The sequence below is a fragment of the Cryptomeria japonica genome, chromosome 11 (assembly GCF_030272615.1).
Source record: "Cryptomeria japonica chromosome 11, Sugi_1.0, whole genome shotgun sequence".
NCBI classification, from domain to species: domain Eukaryota; kingdom Viridiplantae; phylum Streptophyta; class Pinopsida; order Cupressales; family Cupressaceae; genus Cryptomeria; species Cryptomeria japonica.
This window is the reverse complement of record NC_081415.1, coordinates 606,696,796-606,723,033: the sequence shown is the minus strand read 5'-3', so window position 1 is coordinate 606,723,033 and position 26,238 is coordinate 606,696,796. Positions and strand designations below refer to the sequence as shown.

General features: G+C 36.9%; 1 protein-coding gene across 1 annotated transcript in view; it reads right to left on the bottom strand.

The window, feature by feature from the left end:
- Nucleotides 1-5,307: 5,307 nt before the first annotated feature.
- LOC131068844 (uncharacterized) overlaps nucleotides 5,308-26,238 on the bottom strand; it is a 111,311-nt gene continuing 90,380 nt past the window's right edge. Inside the window, exons 9-10 of the mRNA XM_059214760.1 lie at nucleotides 5,960-6,022; nucleotides 5,308-5,682 (exon numbers count right to left, since the gene is read on the bottom strand). Coding sequence (XP_059070743.1) covers nucleotides 5,308-5,682; nucleotides 5,960-6,022 — 438 coding nt within the window. The remainder of the gene's footprint in view (nucleotides 5,683-5,959; nucleotides 6,023-26,238) is intronic.

Genomic DNA, 26,238 nt, shown 5'->3' with positions numbered 1-26,238 from the left:
TGGAAAACTGTCCCTCCTTGTAACTAGAGACATACCAAGAACAGCTGTCATGATTTTGAGGAAAAAATCGGCAAACCCTCCAAACTATTGCAGATGAGCAAGATGCTCGAAAATAGACTGCAAATAAGAGACTAGTGCAGATGTTCGCACAACAACTCCAAGTGCGACGAAAAATAGACTACAGCAAAGTACAATTTTTGAGGAAAAAATCACAAACCCTCATGATTTTTTCTTTTTTTTTTACAAGGACAAAATATTTAAAAACCCACAGATAATTTTTTAGGACAATTATTAAAACCCACAAATTTTTTTCAAGGGGAAAAAAATATTAAAACCCATCAAAAATTTTTTAGGTAAAAAAATATTAAAAACCGAAACAAACATCGATGCCCATAAGCCATCTTCACGCTTTTCGAGGCACGAAAAACGAGGTACTGAGAAGATGCTAAGTGCACAAAACCTGACTGCCTTCCAACATCAAGTTGGTCAATGACGCCATCTTGCATGTTTCCCAATGCATGGAAAACAAAAAAATTGAGAAGAGGCACTGGCACAAAATTCAAAAATTTTGAATCCCACTGCAGAAACAGAGGCAGATGCAGTTACAGACTTCAAAAAATTAAGTACAGTTGGCACGAATTTCAAGAAAAAATTTCCGACTGACTCAGAAATCCTTGCGAAAAACCCAGAAGGAATCTGCTGTCGGAATCAAGATCCACTGACTCGAAAATTGAGGCACGAAAATCGTGGCACCCAAAAAATTCTAACGACCCAATTGAGATCTCGAAAAACCCACCACGAATCTGTGCTCAAAAAAAAATTTCGACTGAATCTGAAGGGTCAAAACCCTAGCCAAAAATGCAGATTTCCGTCCAAAAATGGCAGAAAAAAAATCTGCAGGTGGGAAAAAAACGCGTCGCGTGGTTGCGCGAAATGTAGGAGAGACAAGTCGCAGGAGAGGGCAGAAAATAGCAAGAAAACCCTAGTAGCTGCAGCCAAAACGAACTGCCAAAGTAGCAATTTCGAATAAACAAATAAATTTTTCAAAAAAAACTGAAAAAATTATTTTTGAAAATAACTTGGCTCTGATACCATAATACAAATGCAAAAGCATATGGATTTCAAAGAATTGATGTTGTTCAATTAATCAAGGAGACAAAGCTCCTTTAAATAGAGTTACAAAGACAATGTTTCTAAAAGAAACAATCATTAACTAGAGGTGAAATTAGAAACAACTTAAATGGCCATTAATAACACAAAGAGAAAGATATTATTCTAATAGGATTTGGCTTCACTCTTGAAGCTATATATATTAATAATATAATATGGGAAATATCTGATCTACAATAAGGAATAGGTATTCCTTTGTTGATCCTCAACTTGCTATAGATTGTCTTCTTCAATCATACACTATCAACGAACTATTATATATGTCTTCAATCTGCTATGCAATCTCCACGAGATGTATACTAAGTGATATACAATTTCCACGAACTATCTACTGCGAATAATTTGATAATCACCGACTATCTGCTTTCTATGCATTGGATAAGAATATGAACCTTCATAAATATACCAAATTAAGAGAGTCTTCAACCATCGCAACTCTTCAAATGTCAGTTTCCAATCACACGTTTTGCATTGGTTAAGTTTAATAACACGTCGGTTTATTAATCATGACTCCTGAAGGTTGACGGGATTTATGTGACTCGATATATTTAATGAATATGCAAATCGTGTTTTACTTTAATCATTTTATATTCAACTATTTAATTTGTCTAAGGCCGATAGGCCAATTAGGCAAATTAGTTATGTCATTTAGTTAAGAAGGATATCAACCGAAGCTATTTCATCAACAGCTCTCAGCTCTGAAAGAATTGTATTGCCTTGACATATTGTATTAAAAAAATCAATATATTACTTAGCAAAAGAAATAATGATATTAGGACCTCATATCATGCCCAAAGCTATCCCAACCCCAAAAAGACCATGGGTAAGAGGATACACCTAAAACAACCTTAAGAACTCTCACAAGATTCTATGAATTCTTGGAGATGCTGTTTGGCCCCACAAAACTCCTAAATTATAGGTTCTCGTATTCAAACCATTTCTAAGAACACTCATACTGATGTCCTTTGATACATCATCGTCTGTGACAAAAAATTAGGAAGAATGTCAAGTTTTGCAGGCTCTGGAAGATAACCAAATTTATGGTAGGAAATCTAAATACAATATTACAGCATACAAAGTATGATACATGGATTAATCATTAGATGATGTCCTAAGGAGTTAAAATGGACTTATAAACCCAAATAGTATATAAAAAATAATCAATCAGCTTGACCCAAAGAACATCAAGGGTCTTTTATTTTTCCTTTGGTTGATTTGTTATCACAGTCACTTTCCACAACAATGCCCACATTGCGGCACCTCTGACAATCTCTTGTTTGAAGAACCTCTAATGACCTTCTTTATGATCACATTTGCATGGTCCAATGTCACAACACAAAAGATGCAACAAATCAAAGGAGCTCTCCCATCTGCTGTAATCTGGGCCACATTAGATTTTCTTTAAAAATTTAATCTACAATGTGACTACTTGGTACAAGGGTGTTGGAGCTGTACTGATTGAAAAAGGTTGCCAACTAGCCTTTGAAAAAATTGAAAGGGACCAACCAATTTATAAAACAGAGATGTTGGCTATTCTTGATGTAGTCAAACAACATCGCCAATTTCATGGATCAGCACTTCAAGATGAAGAAAGAGAATGAAAACATCAAATATTTTCTAGTGCAGCCATTATCTGTGAAGGAACAAGAATTGGCTTTACAACAATGTCAAGGTCAAATTTTGAGATCATCTATAGAAAGTGAAAGGAGAATGTTCAAGCTGATGCACTTTTGAGGAGAGAGGAAGACACGGCCCCTTCTATAGGTAATTTCTAGCTTAAAGTCTGATTGGGGTGGAATGGCACTTCCTAAACATTAACAAGAACCTACCAGCCACCCACACATCCAGGACTTATAGGACCGAAGTGCTTCAAATAAGTTTGATTAATACATGACTTACCGTAATCTATTGACTGATTGTACATGTGTCGGATGTCACTACTAAAGAATTATTCTAATTGGAAATCCATGCTTCTCTGGTAGGAGGCCACCTAGGATTCCTCAAACCTTATCAGAAGCTAAAAAAAGATATTTTCAAAGAAGGATTGAAGAAAGACATACTCATGGTTGGATGAATAGTTTACTAATGGAATAGTGGAGAGATAAGTCTCTCAACCTGAGCTGGCCAATTCCTACAAGTGTTGGAAGTATCTACGAATTACATTTATTGTATCTGGAGGCAATCCCCTCAAAGTGGCTCTATCTTCTTACTCCAGTAATCCAGCATCCCAAAATTGTGTGTTTCAATCATCATTTCAGATATGTGCTAATCTAGTCTGTTTAACTATTTCTTGTGGATCATCTACTACCATGTTAAAGCCCTGTTCTTTCTCCTCTAAATTATTGAAACATCATATGATTCTTCTGATAAATATTAAACAAAGACACACCTAAAAGATTAATTTCATTAAAATATTCCCAAAAGGATTTAGAAAATGTTTCACATATCATTTTAGATGTAATTCATTAGTAAAAAGTAATACATCTGTAAAAAGTATAGGGTGCATTCCATTTAACAATAATAATTGCCCAATATGCACCTAAAAGCTTCATTTCAAAGACTTGTTCTTCCAAATGATGTTGAACACATTTCCCATCCCACTTTAAAAGTATATCGATATTGAGTAATAACTAATATCTAGTTGCATCTGTAATGTCCCCTTCTTAGGCAGTTCTATTTTTAGCAGGGTTGGCCAACAATCAGGTTTCCCGTAGGTCAGCACAGTGGATAGGGGACCCAACCGGGGTTTGTGGAGCCTTGCAGGGGGTTTATAAGCCATTTCAGATGTTCAAAGACATGCTCCTATTTTTTAAGAGGGTTCCTATTTTTTAGGGGGAGATTAGGAGTGGCCTGCTATTTATAGACTTCACCAGGAGACTACGTGCATTATCAATTTCAGTTAGAGAGGTGAGGTGGATGATTTCAGGAATAAAAAAATTAAAATATTAAATTATTAAAGTTAATGTTTTAATTAAATGAAATAAACTAAATTATTATAAAGTTACTTTATAATAATTTAATAAAGTAACTTAATAAAAGAGGGCCACCAAGGGGTACCCCCACCTAGTTGGCTTAATGTTGTTTTAAAAGCCAACAAAATGAAATACAAGGCCCATGAGGTTAATGCCAGCCTAAGAGAGAATAAATTAAAAGTTATTAAATTATGACAACCCTAATTTGGGTGTTAGGGTTTGAGGACAATAAAATAACTTTTGGGCTATTAATTGGGCATCTTTGGAATCAATTTTTACAGGTGAAAATTGGAATTTTCACAGCTCTAACATAAAGGGTGAGTTTGCAGGTTGTAAAGACGAAAACCTTTGCAATTCAAAGGGCCTACATGAGTGAAAGATCTCCCAAGGGTCTGAATTATTACTTCATTCAGAGAGATCAGCAAGAGGAATTCATTTCCAGGTTGCATCAGCATTATTGGCAGGGTATCATTGACCAAGGAGCAGATCTGAGTCATTTTAGACACCATTTATCAGCATCCTTCACATCTACAGCCAGTCATACACCTCCTGGGGCAAAATGCTGCAAATCAGATTGAGGGCATGAGGGTTTCAGGAGTTGCAAAGGGGCAGACCAGACCTGGTTCAGATCTGAAAAGGCAGATCAGACCCAAGAGTAGTCAGATCAAACCAAGAAGAATCAGATCAGACCAAGGGAAATCCATGGTGAAAAATCAGGTTTAATGTGTCAATTTTGGCATGTGACAAGCATAATTAGACCTATACCTGATTAGATCTGGTATGTAACTAGCAATTGGCTAAATAAAGTCCAAAAATTCGTCCACTATTGCATGTACTAGCTGTACTGTTCATTTCCAGCATCTATTTACTGTTATTTCCATTCAAATTGCATAAACCAAGCATAAACACAAAAAATCAGAAAACTAAAAAAACAAAAATAAACAAAAATTCCAAAACACAAAAAGCATCATTCCGGGGTGGAGCATTACAGCATCATTAACATGCATTGCTATGGAAAGCTGTAACTCGATCTTCAAGGTTAAACCTAATGCATCTAAATATGTTGCTTCAAATGCATCTAGTTGGAAAAAAGTTAAAACAAATAAAAATATATACAGTTTTCATGTAAAAACTTAAAATTAGTGCAAATATGACACAAATTACTTCAATTTGCTACATCTTTTAAAGCCTTTCCAATAAAATGCATTTCTTTACTCACATCTATTTTCATGGAAATTATGCAATGAAGCAAATCAGCATATAGGCCTTCCGCTAACAAGATGATAATAGATAGGATCATAGAAATATACCTGCTAGCAGACAAAAATTGAAGAAAACCATGAAAATAGGTGAGATCATTGTTTATCAGAACCCGTGAAGATGTCATTGAGAAGAAATTAATCCTGTTCATTAAACCGCCCTCCCCATTCAGAGTAGCACAAATTTCAGATAAATCAGCTGATGTGATTCTGCAATGAAAAAGTTCCACAGCTTCAAGTGTTTCCCTATTTTGTTTTAGAATTTGGTATGTGCCCTCAATCTGTAGAGGATAACACGATGAGAAAAAGGAAAAAACATAAATGAAGAGCAAATAACTAAGATTTGCAATGCAATCAGTCAAGGATAACTTGGTTAAAATGGAAAAACATTTAGGTGAAGAACAAGTAACTGCAATCAGCAATGCAATTTGTGCCACAAGAACCTAAATGCTTTTAAAATTACACAATACAAAACAGCAATTGCAATTTAAAACATTTAAGAACATGGATCTGCAGGTCTACATGTTTGCTTTTATTGCAGAAAACTATAGCACTCACATGTTTCTTACTCTTGATGCCATCTAACACAATACCTTTCAGTCTGCAACTCTTCAACACATCCTGATATTAATAAGGCACAAAATCAGTAGAAGACAATGTTCAAAAGAAAGAATCTATCCTATGACTAAAATTCACATCCTTACTTTTCAAAAATACTTCTTTATGTAAATATTGACAAGCTTATTGCATGAAATGAAATAAACAAGCAAATGCACATCTTATTCTAAATTTTTCATAGATAAAACCCTGCAGTCAAAAATTTCTATAGATATTGTCAATCTGGCTAGAATAATAAACAAACTCCAAATGCCTAGGCTTGACTATTTGTAAGCCATATGTGTAATATCCATCCATCGGTTTTTCAATGTACACGTAGAATGTGCTCCCTTTGTTGCTTTATGTTTATTTTTATCTGATCTGCAATGGATCAGGTTAAGTTAGTTGAGTTGGCTAACAACACTAATCAGTAGGCTTGAAGACTTGCCGGCTAAAAGACACTCCTCAGAATCAATGTTGAAATAAAACATATGAAACAGCATTACAAGACATACTGAAAGCGAAATGGAAATAGAAGTCTTCTTAATGGTTTGAACACTCTAGAGGCTCACGTCAGCATAAAGAACAGGCATCAGTGACAGTTTTGTACCCAGACAAAATAGTCATACCAGTTCAACAAGGGCCAAAATAGTCATTGTGCAGTTGGAGTTCTGAAGAGATTTCTGTCTGCAGATGAAACTTTGGATCTCATGTTCTATAGCTCTACTTTGTGGCAAGTCCTTAGAATCTTGAAAGAGCTCTCAAAACTGTTGTATCATCTGATCCATGGCCTTTTGTTCCTTGTTTGTATGCAGCCTATGGACTGATTTTGTTCAAGCGACCTTGTTTTCTTGTTTCCAGTGCAATAAAATTAGCCCAAAATTGCCACTAGCATTGATTATTCACTTACCTTGTGAAGCACTTACCATAGGAATTTTGGACTTGCCTACATATTAGTTGAGAACACATTTGGCACCATTTTTAACAAATACGTACATGTTTCTCTCTTCTATAATAACTAGCATCCCAGATATAAGGTATGCATTTCCCAAAGATGAGCCCACAAACATCCAACAGAAGATCATCTACAAACACCTCACCAACGAATTCCACACTAAGCCCATCTGAATTTACATACCGTCATGATTGAGATTTCCAATCCTTGTTTCAGTCATCACAATCAGTATGGATTTGGGTGATTCTCCAGCTTCAATCCAAGTTCATTCACTAGCTTTTTGGAAATACGATTTGCTGGAAAATATGTATCAAATATGAAATAAGCCATTTATCTTGCATCCTTTGAGTTGAAACTTAATATGGAAAAGCTAGGTCAATTTACCTTCCTCTCAACACCCACTACTATCAAAACATGTACCTTTTCTCACTATGATAAAATACAACCAATCATCTATGTCAGATCTGCAATAAATCTTCTTACCTTTTCTCACATACCAAGCATTTTTCGTCTTCTTATTGAAGGAGCCAACTCTAGATGAAGTTTCCAACAAATCCCTCCCATATGCCTATCCTTATCACAATGGTTGCAAAGGCACTTGACTTTGCCCTTTGAATTGACCATTGTTGTATTATTTTTTCTCCTTTCACTTTCCTTTCCCCTGCCCTTTGTCACCACCTTGCTGATGCATGTTACCTTGTTTCTTTTAACAAAACATTCATTTTTCTTCATGTCCATCTTCAAGTAATGAACCTATGAAGCCAAGTTCAGCAGACATGCCCTACAAATTGATTAGGTTCTATTCAAATCCACGTACAGGACCAAGATGAACCTAGGTTGACCCAAGCTCCAACCCAAGCACCCAGGGTTTTGTGATGTCCCCAAACAAAGACTTTGTCCAGTATGGTTAGCATTGACTCAGTTCTTTGGAGGACATATTATCGATGCACAATTAGGAGATAGAGAAGATCGATCATTAAGTGATCATTATATCTCGCCCAGCCTAGAATCAACATCATCAGAACTGTTGTCATTTTATGACACCCTTGGTCTATCAGTGAGAACCGATCAGAGATATGTTCCATGGACCAGCACGGCCCCAGATGATCAAGGAGGGAAGAATCATGGTTTGAAGTGTTGCCTTGTCCGAAGGAAGTTCCTCCCTTGGCCTTTTCTTCTTCCCCGAAGGTTCTGAAGTTCTTTGCCTTAGCCGCTTTCTTTCCTTCTCTGCAACCCCGAGGTTCCGAAGTTCCCTTCCTTCCCTTAGCTTTTCTCTAGTTCCCAGGAACTCTGGAACCTCGAGGTTCCGAAGTTCCTTCCCCTTTTTGCCTTCTCTCTCTAGTTCCTCCGGAACTTCGGAACCCCGAGGTTCCGGAGTTCTTCCCTTGTCTTCCTCACTTCGAGAGTCCGGGCTTCCCAAGTCTCTGAGCTTCCTCGACTGGCGACACTTCCAAATGGCATGATCGACACTCAAGGCTTTTAATGCTCCAACAGCTTGGTGACTTGTGCACTTTCTTTTGTGGAGCCACAAGGGTGCATTAAGTGTTTTTGGCAGGATTTCCATCAAGGAAGGTATGGGACCATGCTTGGTGACTTATGTCATGTCTGACTTGGAAGGTTAGTCAATCCATCTTCTCAAGATTGCCTTTTGGTGGTATGGCTAGGTTGTTTGCATGTACAAGTCAAGTGCATGCACTTCCCTACACTCCCAGACTGACATGCAGGGGTCATGACCAGCATTGTAACCCATTTTTCTATATAAGGTTGTTAAGCCTCATTGTAAAGGGTTCTCTCCTTGCTGGCTTGAGCTTTCTTATGCTCTTCTCTTCTCTTTAAGACTTGTAATTATTTTTTGCATTTTTGCAACTGTAAGATTGGCTTTTGGCCTTATGATTAATTGAAAATCACCATTATTGCCTCCTTCTAACCTATGTATGTTGTGTATGCTTTCTTACCTTCATTATAGGTGTATGTCTTGTGGCTTTTCTCTCCATCTATGTTGTGTTAACTTGTTTTCTGAGCGTGACTTGTGGGAATATCACCTATACACACATCAAAAATATCAAAATAATATATTTATATCTTACTATAATTCTATTATATATAAAATCATTTATATATAATATATTATTTTATATATTTTTAATATATATATATATATATGCATATTGGTGTTGACCCCGCTAGTGTTCTCCATACTCTACTGAACTTCTCTAGTTGCGCTGACTCTATAGGTAATCCGACTTGCAGCTATTGATCCGATCTACCGAAAATGGTGAACATCCATCCCATAGAGGATGGTATAGCCACGGATCCAATCCACACAGACGCATCATCCAGTCCTCCATGTGCGGATCAAAAGACAAATGATGAGCGTTCCTCACTGTATAGTCGTGATAAAACGCTCCTACCTCAATCAATGGCTTATCACTAAACACAATTTGCCTACTGATTGCAAATGAATCATACTCACCCCGCTCTACCCTTATGTTATCATCGTGGACATCCTCAAGTGATAGTGGAATTACTGGCATCACTGGATAATGTATCATCACTCTCAGATTCATTGGTCACAATATAATATGGTTCATCTTGTTCATCACATGAAAAGGCATTATCTATGACAGGAAATAACATTGAGATATTTATTTTAACCCTTCCTAATGCATGTCTGATGGACTCTAAGCTAGTTATCAAAACTCCATCCTGAGACCAGAGTTGTATAAGATACTCAATGAATGTGCCAATCCTATCAACTTGGCCCACGACTTGTGCTACCGCCTCCACTTCTGGGTACACATTTTCAAAAACTACAACAAGAGGTTCAATCTATTGAAGCTGATTTGCATTTCCTGTTAAAGTCTTAACCTCAATGCTGCAAGTTGTATCATTATGTGGTTTCTTCTCTCCCACAACTAATTTACCCTCAACACCATGCTCATCTATAACAACCTCATTACTGCTAACTGAATCTTAATGTATTGACTCACCCACCCGAAGTTCATCAACACTGAATCTTAATGTACTGACTCACCCACCCGAAGTTCATCAACTCCGGTTACCTGTTGGTCCACCTCACTTGTCAAATCTGAATGTTAAGCTGAAGAAGAATGTGACAAAGTTATTTTTTGCCAAAGCTCAAACACCTGATTTTCAGCTTCATAAAGTACCACTAAGGTAGCCTTCTAGGGTGTCCTTGGTATTCCCGAGCTCAAACGTAAGTGTGTCTACTTCTTCTTCCTTCTTCCTCAATGCCACTGAATAAATTTCTGCAAGATTTCGGACATGATCATGATCTGAGAGGAGATGTAGGTAATCTGATTTCATTGTTTTCAGCCCTTCTTGGATCAATAGCAAATGTGAGAATTCCTCTTTCAGGCCCTGTTGACCCTCCAATTGTTTCTTACAAAGGTGTTTTTCCATCATTCCACAGATTTCATGAAGACATGATAGAGCTGCAACAATTTTATCTTCAGCCACTTTCATTTGACTCTCCAAATTAGGTGAACTAGCAAGTGTATGATAGAAATCAGATACACATGAATTAGCAGAGTGCCCTTCATCACCCATATCAATGCTATGAATGACATCTTTCATGTCCAACGGTGTATAGGAAGTGAGAACATTACTAGTTCCAAGAAGAACTCGCACCAAAAGTAGAGACCAATTCATCTGATCCAACATAAGCTTCAAAACTAGCATATGTTGTGGAGTCATCATCATCATTGGCTGATTGGAAGACATTTTCATATGGCTTGTCAAACATAATCTCAACGTCGCCGACCAAGAGACTAGTATAACCTCTACTTGTTGCAGCATTGAATTCTTGGTCACGATCTCTAATTGTGTCATGTTGTTGTATTGACACAACATTTGATCCATCATCCTTGTTGTAGGCCAAAACATTCATAGAATCAATCTATGTAGTCAGCTGCACATTATGGTGTAGACTGCTAGTAGACTTCTCATCTAGGGATGCAGGTGCTTGACCTGTAATGTCCCCATTTTTCTAGTGATATCTCAAGAATCCTAGTTTTGCCAGTTAGCCACCTCCACAGGCAAATTAATTGGTTAGGAGGTGATATTTTCCATCTTTGGTGGCTTATACTCAGTCATTCATTTGACTTGGATGGATAAATACATGTACTTTATAATATTTTATTATAAAGTAATGATATAGTTACTTTTTCTTAAATTAGAAAAAATAAATTTATAAAGTAACTTTATAAAAGCACTTTATATTAAGTGTTTGCTTAAGTGAGCACTTGGTCCCACCTTGCACGACCCTCAAGAGGCATATAACATTTTAAAATGTTTTAAGAGTTCATAAAGTGCATATCCAAGGTTGGGCATGGCTTTTGGAAGAAGGGAAGATTCCTTTGGAATCATTAAAGATGCCTCCAAGTGGTACGATTAGGGCTTCGAATGATTAAAAAGATTTTGGGAAAGCAATTTGGCATTATTGTTATTGATTGTTTAAAGAAAAGAGCTGTTTCAGGTCTGCAACAATTTGCAGGTGTTTTGGAAGGAGAATTTGGGACGGAAACCTCAGAATTCTTCAAGATAGAACGAAATCCCTATCAAATTCTACCTACCGATTTGCTAGAATTGCTTATATCTTGCCAAAAAGAGTCAAATTCATTGTCTCTTCAGCTACAGCAGTCTGGATAGGGTCTGATATACAGATCTAGGCGGTTTATTTGGCAGAAAACAGTGATTTATTGCTTTTGGTGGCTGGTCGTACCTTCCCTAGCTGGGTCGTACCATTCCCCATGCTTGTGTGAGCAAATAAAATAAATGTGAGGGTTTGGCATTGAAGTTTATGCTCAGATTTCATTGTTAAGGATTAATAAAGGCAGATTTGTGGTTAATCCAGAGATTTCATAATGTGTGTGAGCTACACCAACATTTATATGAAGAAAATTGACCAATTTTAGAGGATTTGCCTGGCAACATTTGGAATTTCTATCTGGGTCTTCTTATTTCTGCTCTATTTGATTTTGGTAATTTATTTTAGAGTCAAATAAGACGTGTGGAGCTTCTACCTCAGTTATTGAGCATTACCACTAGCATTCTTCTAAATATAGTCAAATAAAGGAGGCGTCCTAGGCAAGCTTTGGACCCCTGCCTGGTAGGCCAATTTTGTCTTTGGATGTTATTTATAGTTATTTCTATTGATTTGTTGGTTGCTGATAATAAAATCTAGATGCTGGTTATTTATTTCAGTCAATTACTATATTTGCTTGCATTAGTTTTCTTCCATCATAGCAAAAATCTCAAGCAAAAACCATATTAAACATCAAAAACTGCAAAACATCTCTTCAAAACTTAAAACTTCAATCGCTGGCCAAAGAAAACAGACTTAGAAAACATATCAGTTGTGGGAAAATTTGGTTGGCATCTTTCATGACCATTAACAACAACTAGTTCCTCACACAACTGTGTCTCATGAGGAGCAACACAACCATCCTGAACAACTTCTTGAACCTATGCCTCTTCATTGTCCACCTTCTTATCCTTCATGGGCTCCTCAATCAAATAAGGTTTCCGCTTGTCTTCACACTGTTCAAAAACACTACACACCAAAACGTAAGCAGCTGGAGAAGTTAATTTCTCAGGCCTGTGTACTGCTAGAAGAAGTGTCATAATGGGCTGAGATATGCTATCAATGTTATCCACGATGGAGATCATGATATATCTCTTCTAGTCCTGTATACACCTGTCATGCCTTGAACAAATGGACTCTACAAAAAGCCTGAATATCTGCAACACAAGATCATGTTCATCATAATCAAGCATAGCGACACATGATCTAACTTGTGACAAGAGCTCCAAGACCTTAACCCTTCATGCATAGTTAGGACACCCAATGTCTCCAATCCCAGGCATACAATCAATGATTAGCTGAAAAACCTCTCTCATGGTGTTATCAGAATAAGGAACTAGAGGAACCATGATCCTCATGAACTGACTGTAGCATAGGGCACCAGCAAGCTTGATCTCACTATCATTATGCCGCTAGTACCTATGCTCACCCAACACTGTCACTGCAGGACCCATTACTATCTGAAGTATATCAACTCCTACTGATCCTACTAACTACCACTGATAATCAGCAAGGACTGCTACTCCTTTTCAATCTTATATTACTTTACATTGAATGAAAGTGAATCAAGGATGGGGGATATTACAAAAGTCGACCATATGCATTGGTTTCATAAAGTTGACTAATCTGCTATTGACTGTTTGCATATATTTCCTTAGGAATATCGCACCATTTACCAAGAAAGGAAGATCGCCTCCATAGAAGATCTTCTCCTAAATTATGCAGTGCTGCCTTTGTTTGCACTTACTTATATGTTCTTTGTAATCACTGACTTTTATGCTTTGATTGCTTTCTTGTAAAATGTGTATCAAAAACCTTAATAATTACTGCCTCTTATTTAATAGTCATTGTCTATTATAAAATTGTTGCACATTGATTGAACATAAATCTCCCCATTGATAACTGTTCATATATGATAGGACCAGTTGCCTTAGACTTGTTTAATCTTTATCTTTTATCTCTGCTCCATTCATATAAATAACTGCTTATAGATGGCTATTCTATTTCTTTTATATATCTCTGTCTTCACGCCAAACATAGCACTCGGCCAGCTACTAAAAAATCGTTGTTATACCTGAGATAATGTATCATGTTTTCTATCGTATTTCATCTTCTTCACCAATGAGAGGCTTGTCCAAGTCTGGCAAATTCACCATAATCTTCATTCTGTGAAGCACTATAACTGACTGTCATCCTTTGACATTAATGACCAAAACTACTTTATATATTTGACATCAATGACGGATCTTGTCCATACAAGAATGAATCCCTTTGACATCAATGACAATGCTTCCAACATTGGGTGCTTGGATAGAAAGTAGAGGAGGAAGTAGTTTCCTATAGGAAGATATTTCGTTAATTGCATACTTCATTCACCACAATTTTACCTTCTTTTATCCACCACACATGCACTTTTTCACCAAAGAGGGGTGACTATCACAAGGAGGTCAACCATATCTTTGAATACAACTAATTCCCAAACATGGCAAAAAATAAGACCAAGGCAAGGCAGGTTGAGCACTAGGCTGGGTCGCTGGGATACCCCTGAGTTAACAAAAAAAAAGCAATTGATTCCCAAAATCGCAAATACATACGCAAGGTCGACCTTTTATCATATAAACTCAACTTCTTTTACCTTCCTCAAGTTGGCAAAAACACTAGAAGGGTCGGCAATACAGAGTGATAATATATTGCCTTTAAACCAGCGGTGTCTTATTGGGGTCAGCCCCATAAAATGCTCATTATTTTATTAATTTTAAGTGCCTTGACGGGGTCAGCCTTACCGAGTGATAATTATTTAATTTCCCATTGATAATTACATATCAAGTCATATATTTTCTTCTTTGACAGCAACAATATGTTTATCTCTCCTTTACCATAAATTAGATTATAAATAGAGTGATGCCATAAATGAAGTTAGCCATCCTTTGCCATCCTTTGATGATCTTAATGCAGCGATTTGTGGCCTTTGGCCTTTGAGGATTTCCTTCTTCCTTTCTTCGACATCCATAACTTTCCTTTCACATCAATGACTCCTTTGACTTCAATCGTGACGGTAGTCTTCCTTTGACATCAATGATAACAATATTCCCAACACAAATTTCTTGAATACTTCAAAACAGCTAAAGATAGTGATATCCTGTTCACTAAATCTCAACTGCCAAGAGAGACGAGTTTGTGAAAGAGTTTGTTGCTATATTCAATTGTCTAGTCCTCAAAATCAATAGCACTCTAGATTTTTCTCCTAAGATTCTTTTAAGTTGCTTAATGTTGCACCCAATCCAAAACTCAGCGATTGTAGCATATGAAACCCATTTTTCATCATCAATTTATTGATCAATGGTGTGTTAAATCTAAATTAGTATTAAGTCATTCCCAATAAGTGATAATTGTATTGTGTCTTAGTCTAGTTTTTCAGACTAACAAGCTTTTGCATGTTGCTCATGGTTGCATATGTATTCAGATCGAGATGAATTAGATTTAGACAGTGGTTATTGTGATTTGGATCTGCAAGAGAACATATTGTAAGTAAAAGAAAAGAAAACAAGTCTAAGAACATCCTTTTTTAAGTGATAACAGCTCCAACAAGCATAAATTTAAGCTCATATTGTGGTAAGAGGGTAAATAGATGGCAATCCAATCAACATAAAGAATGATCCAAAAGAGAAGTGACGATTTCAAAAACTCTTGTGAATGACTGGCACTCCAATAGAAAGATATATGTACCTTGGAAATGAAAATCCAAGCAAAGGTGACAAGGAACTGAAGTTGTGATTTCATTGAGACAAATGGTGCGAATGAAAAAGAGTGAATAAAACAGCACTCGAGTTGTTTGTCATGATACGAGTTAAATGCCTGCATTCGGCAACAAAAAGACAAAGTAAACCAGCCAAGTCATCTAATCAAGTCGCAACCTAGTAAACTTAAGTGCACCCAAGAGAAAGGCTAGGGAAACATCTTTTTGTCATCTTCTTCTCTTAGTCAGCTGAAGGGCATAACCTGTTAATGCATTAGTAGCTTCTGCAAGATAAGATTTTCCTAACTCGTTAATCTCCTCCATTCTGTTTTGGTTTACTCATCTATGCTATTAGATTATCTGATTTATGCTTTCCAAACTGAATATGTTTATCAGACTGTAACTTTGATCTTGATTATGATATTGATATTGGATAAAGATGGTTTAGATCGATGACCTGCTTAACATAGTTAAGCATCGATCTAAATGCTATTAGTTATCGGGCTTGTTTGCTTTGACACCGATTCATTATCGGGTGTGTTTATATCGATCTGTTATCATTTGCTTTGACACCAATTCATTATCAGGTGTGTTTATATCGATCTGTTATCATTTACAACGGCACCGATTAAGTTATCATAAACATCGAGTGAATCGGTAGACAGTCACTACCAAGTGACATCTTGGTCGGACATGTCTAAAAGACATGTCTGATCAAGGTGCCACTTGATCGTGACTGCTTTACTATACATACATCATTCAAAAGAAAAGGAATGACGTTGAAATCGATACATGTTCATCCTCCTTACCTGCAGAAAAGAAGACGATAATATTATTGTCATAGCAATAATACCAAAATCTTAAATACACCATCTAGCATATAACTTGTTCATTAAATTGGAAATTGTAATAACATTTACATGGTATTAGAGCCAGGTTGATCGAATTTGAGGCTATTCAATTTTGTGAATAATTTAAGAACAAGGTTATATACTACATCACATTTCTCCAATGGCCAGCACTATCAGATTCGAAGATAGACTCGGAGGTGGCAATGATTTTTCAACCTAGAAGTTCAGAATCCAAATGATCTTAAAAGAGAACAAAGTAGATTCATTTGTTCAAACTAAAAATGACCAACCTGAAAATGAACCTGACAAAACAGCATGGATTGAGGGAAATGAAAAGGCCATAAAAATAATAGTTGATGGGGTGAGAAACAACATAATGCCCATCATAAGAAAACATCAGACAGCCTATAAAATGTTCAAAGCACTTGAAAGCACATTTGAGATATCAAATGCAAGTCGAACTCTGGCATTAAAACGAGAAATAAATCATATCACCATGAACAAGGGGGAGACAATCAACGCCTACTTTATGCGGATATCAATTCTAAGAGACGAACTAGCAACTCTGGATTACGAGATCCAAAGCAAAGAGTTAACACTCATTTCTCTAGATGGGTTGCCTAGTGGATGGAGTACATTCGTCCAAGGCATCAGTGCAAGGTCCAAGTATCCTAAATTTGAAAGATTAAGGGACGATTGTCTCCAAGAAGAATCAAGATTGAACAAGATGGGAATAAAACAAAAGAACATAGACGAAGACCTTCAAGTTCTAAACACTAACACAAATAAGACAACCAAGAAGAAGCAATTTAGGAAGAGGAAGGGTCATCAAGGCAAGAACACTTCAAAGAGAGACCTATCACATATTCAATGCTATAGGTGCGATAAGTTCGAACACTTTGTTGCAAAATGTCTAGAGAGAGCCAAACAAGCGACATTTGCCAGAGCAGGAAAATCTAAAAGAGAAGATGACTCCCAGAACTATGTCCTCTACTCAGCACTTACAAGCCATGCATCAAATAAATCTAACTCCTGGGTGATCGACAGTGGCTCATCCAGACACATTACAGGGTTTAGAGAAGTGCTAGACTCCGTGACAGAGGATAATGATGAGGAAGTAACCATCGGAAATGATTCCTTACATCCAGTTAGAGGAATTGGTTCCTGCACCATCAAACTGAAGACAGGCATATCATTGCAACTCGAAAGAGTACTATATGTCCTTGGCATCAAGAGAAATCTAGTCTCCATATCAGCCCTAGAAGATAACGGATACAAAGTAACCTTCATGGAGAACAAGGTGTTGGCTTGGCCAAGAAATTCTTCCATCAAGAAAGCTAAAGTCATTGGTCAAAGACAAGGCTATTTGTATGAGTTGTGCACAGAGCCCAACCTAGCCCTAATTCATGAAGCAACAAATGCAAATGAGGTCTGGCATAGAAGACTAGGCCACTTGAATTATAGAACTTTATCATCTATGGGAAGCCTTGTCACAGGTATACCTAAGTTGCAGCAATATCATTCAGAGGCATGCAAGGGATGTGCCCTAGGTAAAAATATGAAGGGTGCCTTCCATAATAGTACTCGGAAGACAAGCAAAGTTTTAGAGTTAGTTCATTCTAATGTATGTGGACCAATGTCTGTTCCCCCTCTAGGAGGATGTTTGTATTATGTAATATTTGTTGATGACTACTCTAGGAAAACTTGGATCTACTTTCTGAAGTGTAAAGAATCAAATGAAATCCTTAGTAGGTTTAAAGAGTTTAAATCACTGATGGAGAACCACTCAGGAAATAAAATTAAAATCCTAAGGACTAATAATGGGGGGGAATACACATCAGAATTATTTAAAGATTTTTGTAAAAACTCAGGGATTAAGAGGGAGCTAACAATATCTTATAATCCTCAACAAAATGGAGTAGCTGAGAGGAAAAATAGCACAATTGTAGAAGCTGCCAAAGCCATGATTCTTGATCAGAATCTAAATATCAATCTTTGGGCAGAAGCAACTAACACTACTGTGTATATACAAAACAGATGTCCTCACTCACATCTTGAAGATAAAACTCCTAAAGAAGTATTTACCAAACTAAAGCCGGATATCAACCACCTTAGGATATTTGGGTGTCCTATCTATATACATGTACCTAAAGAGAAAAGACTAAAACTAGAACCTTCTGGAAAAAGAGGAATACTTGTAGGATATAGTGAAACATCCAAGGCCTACAGAATATATATACATGGTCAGAGAAATATTGAACTTAGTAGGCATGTAATCTTTGAAGAAGATTTAGCTTTCAAAAGAGCCCTAAGTACAATAGAGCCTGAAAACTATATCCCCACTCCTAACATAGAAGAAGATCCTACTCCTGAGCTTCAAAGGGAGAATCTTGAGGAAACTATAGGTGAAACTCCAATCCTACCTAGAGAAAACCTCAAGAAAAGACCTTTATGGGCCACCAAGACTGTAGCAGAAGCTCAGATGTTTGTTGCTCCTTCAGGAACCTTCAGGGAAAGCAAAAGACCTAACAAATTCACTAGCTATGTTGCTCTTATGAATGATCTCTCTAAAGCTGAACCAAACAATGTATCAGATGCACTTAAACATCAAGTATGGAAGGATGCTATGTCTGAAGAGTATCAGTCCATTATGAAGAATGATGTTTGGGAGATCGTTCCTAGGCCTCCTAAGAAATCAGTTGTTTCATCAAAATGGTTGTTTAAAATCAAACATGTTGCAGATGGCAGTATTGAAAAGCACAAGGCCAGATTTGTAGCTAGAGGGTTCTCTCAAAGGGAAGGAATAGACTATGAAGAAACCTTTGCACCTATGGCCAGATATACCTCAGTAAGAACAGTACTAGCCATTGCAGCAGCAAAAGGGTGGAAGGTGCACCAGATGGATGTTAAAACAGCATTTCTTAATGGTGAGATCTCAAAAGAAGTCTACCTAGAGCAACCTGAAGGATTTGAAATTCAGGGTGCAAAGTCTCATGTGTGCAGACTCAAGAAAGCTCTATATGGGCTTAAACAGGCTCCCAGGGCCTGGTATGAAAGAATTGACACCTATCTCTCTAAACTAGGCTTCTCTAAAAATGATGCAGATCCAAATCTCTACTACAAACAAAATAAAGGTGATATGTTAATATTGATTCTATATGTTGATAAATTACTAATCACAGGAGAAGATCACCTCATAAATCAATGTAAGAAAGATTTATCTAAAGAATTTGATATGAAGGACTTGGGACTCCTTCATTACTTCCTAGGTTTGGAAATATGGCAAAATTCTAAAAATATTATACTAAACCAGGGAAAGTATACCTTGGACATTTTGAAGAGATTCGGAATGCATAACTGCAAACCTATGACCTCTCCCATGGAAACAAATTTACATAAACTTAAGAAAGCATCAGCAGAGTCACAATCCACTAACCCTACTCTCTACAAACAGATGATTGGGTCTCTCATGTATCTAGTGAATACAAGGCCAGATATCTGTTATGCAGTCAATGCCTTAAGTCATTTTATGTGTGAGCTTAAGGAAATCCACTTGATTGCCGTGAAACACATTATGAGATACTTACAAGGTACTCTAAACCTTGGTCTCAAATATGAGAAAGTCGATCTAGACCTACACGGATTTACAGACTCAGATTGGGCTAGGAGTGTGACTGACAGGAAAAGCACTTCAGGGTGTTGCTTCAATTTAGGATCAGCTATGATTTCTTGGATCAGCAAAAAACAGTCTTCTATAGCACAGAGTTCCACCGAGGCTGAGTACATTGCAGCTTCCATGGCTGCTCGAGAGGCAGTATGGCTTAGGAAGTTGCTTGTGGGACTATTTGGTGAACCCATGAAACCCACTGTCATTCACTCTGACAACCAAAGCTGCATAAAGATTTCTATAAATCCAGTATTTCATGACAGATCTAAGCATATTGAGATTCCATACCATTATGTACGAGACATGGTAGACAAAAATGTGATCAAATTGGAATATGTTAGTACAAGAGATCAGACTGCAGATATTCTGACCAAACCACTTTCCACAATGAAGGTTGATCACTTCAGAAAAGGTTTAGGTATGATAGAAAGGTAATCTGCTTTGTAAATAAGATGTTTAATGTGTAAACTTCTTTTGTCATGTTGAGACATTCTGAGTTTCACCCCCTGTGTTCATATCTAAGAGGTGACGATCTCTCAGATTATGAACACTTGTATGTAGACATCATAAGGTGACGATCTTATGATTCTCTAAACCAATTATCATGTTGGATCTCTGGTATGTCATGGATGTGCCATGATGGTGTTGTGATAAAACATTTGTATAAAATGTTTGTGCACATATCACAACCTGGATAAGATGAGAATCTAACCATCCTCATATGTTTATCCTTAGTATTGCGTGTTTAGGCAATACCGATATCACGTGTTTAGGTGATATCTTGTCATAATGAAATGATGAATCTTTTATATCACATGGTTAGGTGATACTCTATGTCACATGCTTAGAGTGATGTTTTATATTTGTATATTATGTCCTGATGATACTTCATATCATATGTATAGATGATATATATTCTTGGAGACTAACATTATGGAAAAAGAAATGTGATGCAAGTTACTTTATCTATCTTCCAAAGCTAAGAGGGAGTGTTAATGCATTAGTAGCTTCTGCAAGATAAGATTTTCCTAACTCGTTAATCTCCTCCATTCTGTTTTGGTTTACTCATCTATGCTATTAGATTATCTGATTTATGCTTTCCGAACTGAATATGTTTATCAGACTGTAACTTTGATCTTGATTATGATATTGATATTGGATAAAGAAGGTTTAGATCGACGACCTGCTTAACATAGTTAAGTGTCAATCTAAATGCTATTAGTTATCGGGATCTAAATGCTATTAGTTATCGGGCTTGTTTTCTTTGACACCGATTCATTATCGGGTGTGTTTATATCGATCTGTTATCATTTGCTTTGACACCGATTCATTATCAGGTGTGTTTATATCGATCTGTTATCATTTACAATGGCACCGATTAAGTTATCATGAACACAGAGTGAATCGGTAGACAGTCACGACCAAGTGACATCTTGGTCGGACATGTCTAAAAGACATGTCTGATCAAGGTGCCACTTGATCGTGACTGCTTTACTATATATACATCATTCAAAAGAAAAGGAATGACATTGAAATCAATACATGTTCATCCTCCTTACCTGCAGAAAAGAAAGACGATAATATTATTGTCATAGTAATAATACCAAAATCTTAAATACACCATCTAGCATATAACTTGTTCATTAAATTGGAAATTGCAATAACATTTACATAACCAACATTAATGAATCACTAGAAAGAATTAAGGAATTCATGTGCGATTATGAAATGTTTTGTCTTTCCTTTCTATTCCTAATGACAGGGAAATTTTTTATTAAGTATATCAGACCACAGTAAGGGACAAGAGATGTCCTAATCAACATCAATGAGTTAGCACACTTTTTAGCATGTTCGGTCATCTTCAAGAACATAAGTGATTCATGCCTAAGGAGAAGTTAGAAAGTCACCACACTTACTCAAATATTTAGTCATTTCCAAAGATTGAACAATGACCAATGGAAATCAAATCTAAAAGAAGGAAGAAACCTGGCACACTGAAATTGTCTTTTCCTAAGTGATGCCTACATTTGAATTTTCAGTCAAAATATAGAAGCCTTGGCCACCAACTTCAAAATATGGTGTTGACTATTCTCATGCAAATTTTGACACCTATTCTTAGTGTTTGAAAAGATAAAAAATAATGTGAGGGTAGTGCAATTTCAGGCTATTTGGCCAATTTGGAAGAAGTTTTAGCATTTTAATTTGCACCTTTCAATGTGACACAAAACGGAACAATGTGCAGTAAATTTGCTCTTCAAATTAAAAGGGATGCTCCCTATAAATTAAAAACTAACCCAAAACTAAACAATATGTACTTACAATTAACAATCTTACAATGATTTTTGTGGTAGTTAAAGTTTGTATCAAATAAAATGTAAGTACATATCTTTTTGGTTTTGCCTACAGTAAAATAATAAAATGCTCTTTAAACATTAGGCAAAGGATTTTATACATTTTGACTAAAAAGTAAAACCTACAACTAAACATTTACATAGTTTAATGGAAAATAGAGAATGAGTAGGGTAAGTACAAACAGAACTGAATAAGCTAACATATAAACACAAATGCTATAATAATTTTAAATGTAGGATTCAATACAAAGCCATGAGCTACACCATTGATCTAACAATCGAGAACACGAGATGCACCCAAGATTAACGTGGAAACCCTTGCCAGTGAAAACAAAATATTTTCTTATATTTGAATCTTCTTACAACTTCATAGGCACCAACCGGCAGGAGACACCAATCCCCTCCACTAAGCACCAACTCAGGAAAAGACACCAATCTCTTTGAATGAGAGGCACCCACTTCCAGATCTCGCAAATATAAGGCACGAACCTTTGTAATGCAAAATAATAATATATTTGGATCTGCTCTAGATCACCTTCAACAAAATCTGCCTCAAAACTTTGCTCTCAAATCTGCAATACATCTCCACTCACATCAGCAATATGATCTTCAATTATTGCTCTCAAATCTGAAATATATCTTGATGAAGATATGCACTATATCTGCTCCAAATCTTCACAACGTACACTTACAGATCTTGCATAATTTCACCACAGAATCTTCACAAACATGAGACTAATTTAGTCTCATAAATCTGCTCACATAAATAATATAGATATGCTGTAGTAGTCTCTTAACTCTGCCCTTCATACATCTGAAAATAGCTTAAATAATATTGTGTTTTGTCCACCAAAAGACTCTTCTGTTTATACCTCATATTATGCCTCTTCATCCAAAAGTCATGTCCTTCCAAAGACATCGGCAAGTAGCAAGATATTACTTAAATATTTTTAATATATAGAACTTCCTTGCCTAAGGATGGGTACTTCTCCCTAAGAGATTGTCCCTTTTGTACGAGGCACCAATAAATTAGTAAAGATTAATTTAAATGCAATTAAATGTGCATCGCTCCAAGGGGCTCATTCAAATTATTGTTGCCATGTTATTTAATTAATTTCACATTATCTAATCCTTCCTCATTGGCACTTTGGACGTTGGGTCAGCCCATGTAAATGGTCACTAATTTTTCTTTACCATTGGGATCGCAATAAAGGTGCCATAAATTTGGCACAAATCGAACCCTTCATACTTTATTTGGCATGGCCACTGACTGACCATTTGAGATCAATGACAATTAATCCAACCAAAACTCTCCATTCAACTTATTCTATGGTAACAAAAGACAATTTAATTGAATATTAGCTCTTGTTTAAACTATAGTATAGTGTGTGCGTGTTTGTGTGTGTGTGTTTGTGTATGCGTGTGCATGTGTGCGAGCGTGTGTGTCTATATATATATCTATATATATATAAGGCCTCATACATGAATTTGACAGGAAGGACTAAGATATGTCACTCTAATTGCAACCCACTTTTTTAGTCATTATATAAAGTTTAATGTTAGATTATTTTATTTGTTCTTTTTCTTTACCATAGCACCAAAATGGTTTTATCGTAGGTCTATGAGAGCATTCCAATATATATATATTAGGCCTCATACGTGAACTTCACAGGAAGGAATAAGATATGTCACTCTAATTGGAACCCACTTTTTTAATCATTATATAAAGTTTAAGGTCAGATTATATTATTTGTTCTTTTTCTTTACTGTTACCACAAAACCTTGCACCCTTGTTGAGCTATCAACTTAGCAACCTCATGAAACATGGAAACAACCCCGAAGTGTGGGACCTTGCGCAAGGGGGTTGAATCATCATAGAAGGTCGGCTTCCTTCTCAATCCAGGTGCAGGTGTTGAACCAACTCAACACTCCAAAAGTTACTCCTAAGCCTATCCTAACAAATTGCAAAGGTAAAGGGAAGAGAAAAATGCTTGAAATAAAAGGAGGTGATGCACCAAGAAGAGATTGTTCCTCTCCCTACCTGAAATGACATAAAAAAATCAACTGAAACACCCAGGAGATGCACAAACATCAGTTGTATGAGTGACCCCAATGCATGTATGAAGGTTAGAATTCATTGAATACCAAGAGGGGAGAAGGTTTCCCACAAGTCACACTCAGAAATAAATTTAACACAGCATATATGAGAGAAGAACCACAAAACATACATCTATGATGAAGGTAAGGAAACATACACAGCATACATAAGTTGAAAGTAGGCAAGAATGGTGATTTCAATTAATTATAAGGTCAATGGCCAAACTTCCAGTTGCACGAATGCAAGATAAATACAAGAGAAGTGGGAGAGCATGAAATAGCTCAAGCCAGAAGGGAGAGAACCCTTTACAATGAGACATAACAGTCTTTATATAGAAAATTGGTTACAAGAGTGATCATGACCCTTGTATGTCAGTTTGGGAGTGTAGGGAAGTGCATGCACTTGACTTCTGTACATGCAAGCAACCTAGCCATACCCTGAAAATGCAACCCTGAGAAAGGTGGATTGACTGACCTTCCAAAGTCAGAGCATGCAGACATGACATAAGTCACCACAACAAGCATGGCCCCGTACCTCCCTTGATGGAAATCTTACCAAAAACCTTAAATGCACCCATGTGGCTCCACAAAAGGTGATAAGTCACAAAAGTTGTCAGAGCATTTAAAGCCTTGACTGTCGATCACGCCATCCGGAAATGTTGCCAGCCGGAAAGAACTTTGGAAAATTTCAGAGACCTGTGTCACCGAAGTTGGGGAAACTTCGGAAACCTGGCTCACCGAAGTTGGGAAAACTTGGGAACCCGAGAACTTCGGGGTTCCAGAGTTCCGGGGTTGAGGAAGAGAAGACCAAGGAACTTCGGAGACCTAGGTCACCGTAGTTGGGGAAACTTTGCAGACCAAGGTCACCGTAGTTGGGGGAACTTCGAATACCTGGGTCACTAAAGTTGGGGAAACTTCAGAGACCTGGGTCACCGAAGTTGGGGAAACTTCAGAGACCTGGGTCACCGTAGTGTTGGTGTCTGTCTTATCATATACCAAACATTAGGATAGGATACCTGAAGGCATTCTATCCTCTCCTGAAAAATCACTACTGATTCCAAGGTCTATATGTGCGAACAAGCGACTTTAGTGGAATAGCTTCTTGGGTAGTGTATGCTGAAATTTCAAGGGGGACTTACGTTTGACAAGTATCTTGAACTGCTGGACTTAGATGGATTTAGCAATTTTAGGCTCTTCTTTTTTTTTTGTGGGGGGATTTTCTGGGATTTAGACTTTCAAAAGAAAGGGAAAAAGGGATAGGGTTTAGGAAGGCTAATCTAATCCTACGAACTCTGGAGACAGTATCAACTAGGTGCTCTCGAGAAACCAAACCTTGCTTCGCCACACTAGGGGCAACTACACAAGGCCGGTGCAATCTTCAATGGGTTGTGCTTATGATCGAGATGTTGGGATGCACAGGGGATGGGCTCAGACTAACTTTGCACGGTAAAATGGAAATCATCCATTTACCAAAAGTATGAGCGGAGATACACCGTCAATTGATACTTATCAAATCCTTCATTCAAATTAACAACAATGAAAGCAAATCTAGATTAATATTAACTAAGTGTTGAGGCAATTGAAACCATGCAAATCATTCAAATAATAGAGATTACAAAGCAGCGCACATGCAATATATTATCTGGAAATGACCTTAAGCAACAATACATCAAAAACCTCACACTCTCCAAATCAGAGGAGGTAGCCTTATATAGTTTTCAAGAATAAATGAACGGCCGAGATCAAACAGTGATCAAGGGCCCAGATTGAAAGCTATAAACCCTAATTAGAGTTTCCCAAAACTAACTACCCTCGACCAATTACATTTGGGACACTTGTCCTTCTTGCTAAATATGAACCATCAATGAAAATAGAAGGTTGTTGCATTGTGAAGTGTGCCCTTCTAGAAACTTCTCGATAAGTCATGTTCATCGAACCTGGACATGCTGACTTGGAGCGATCTGATTGGTTGGAAAA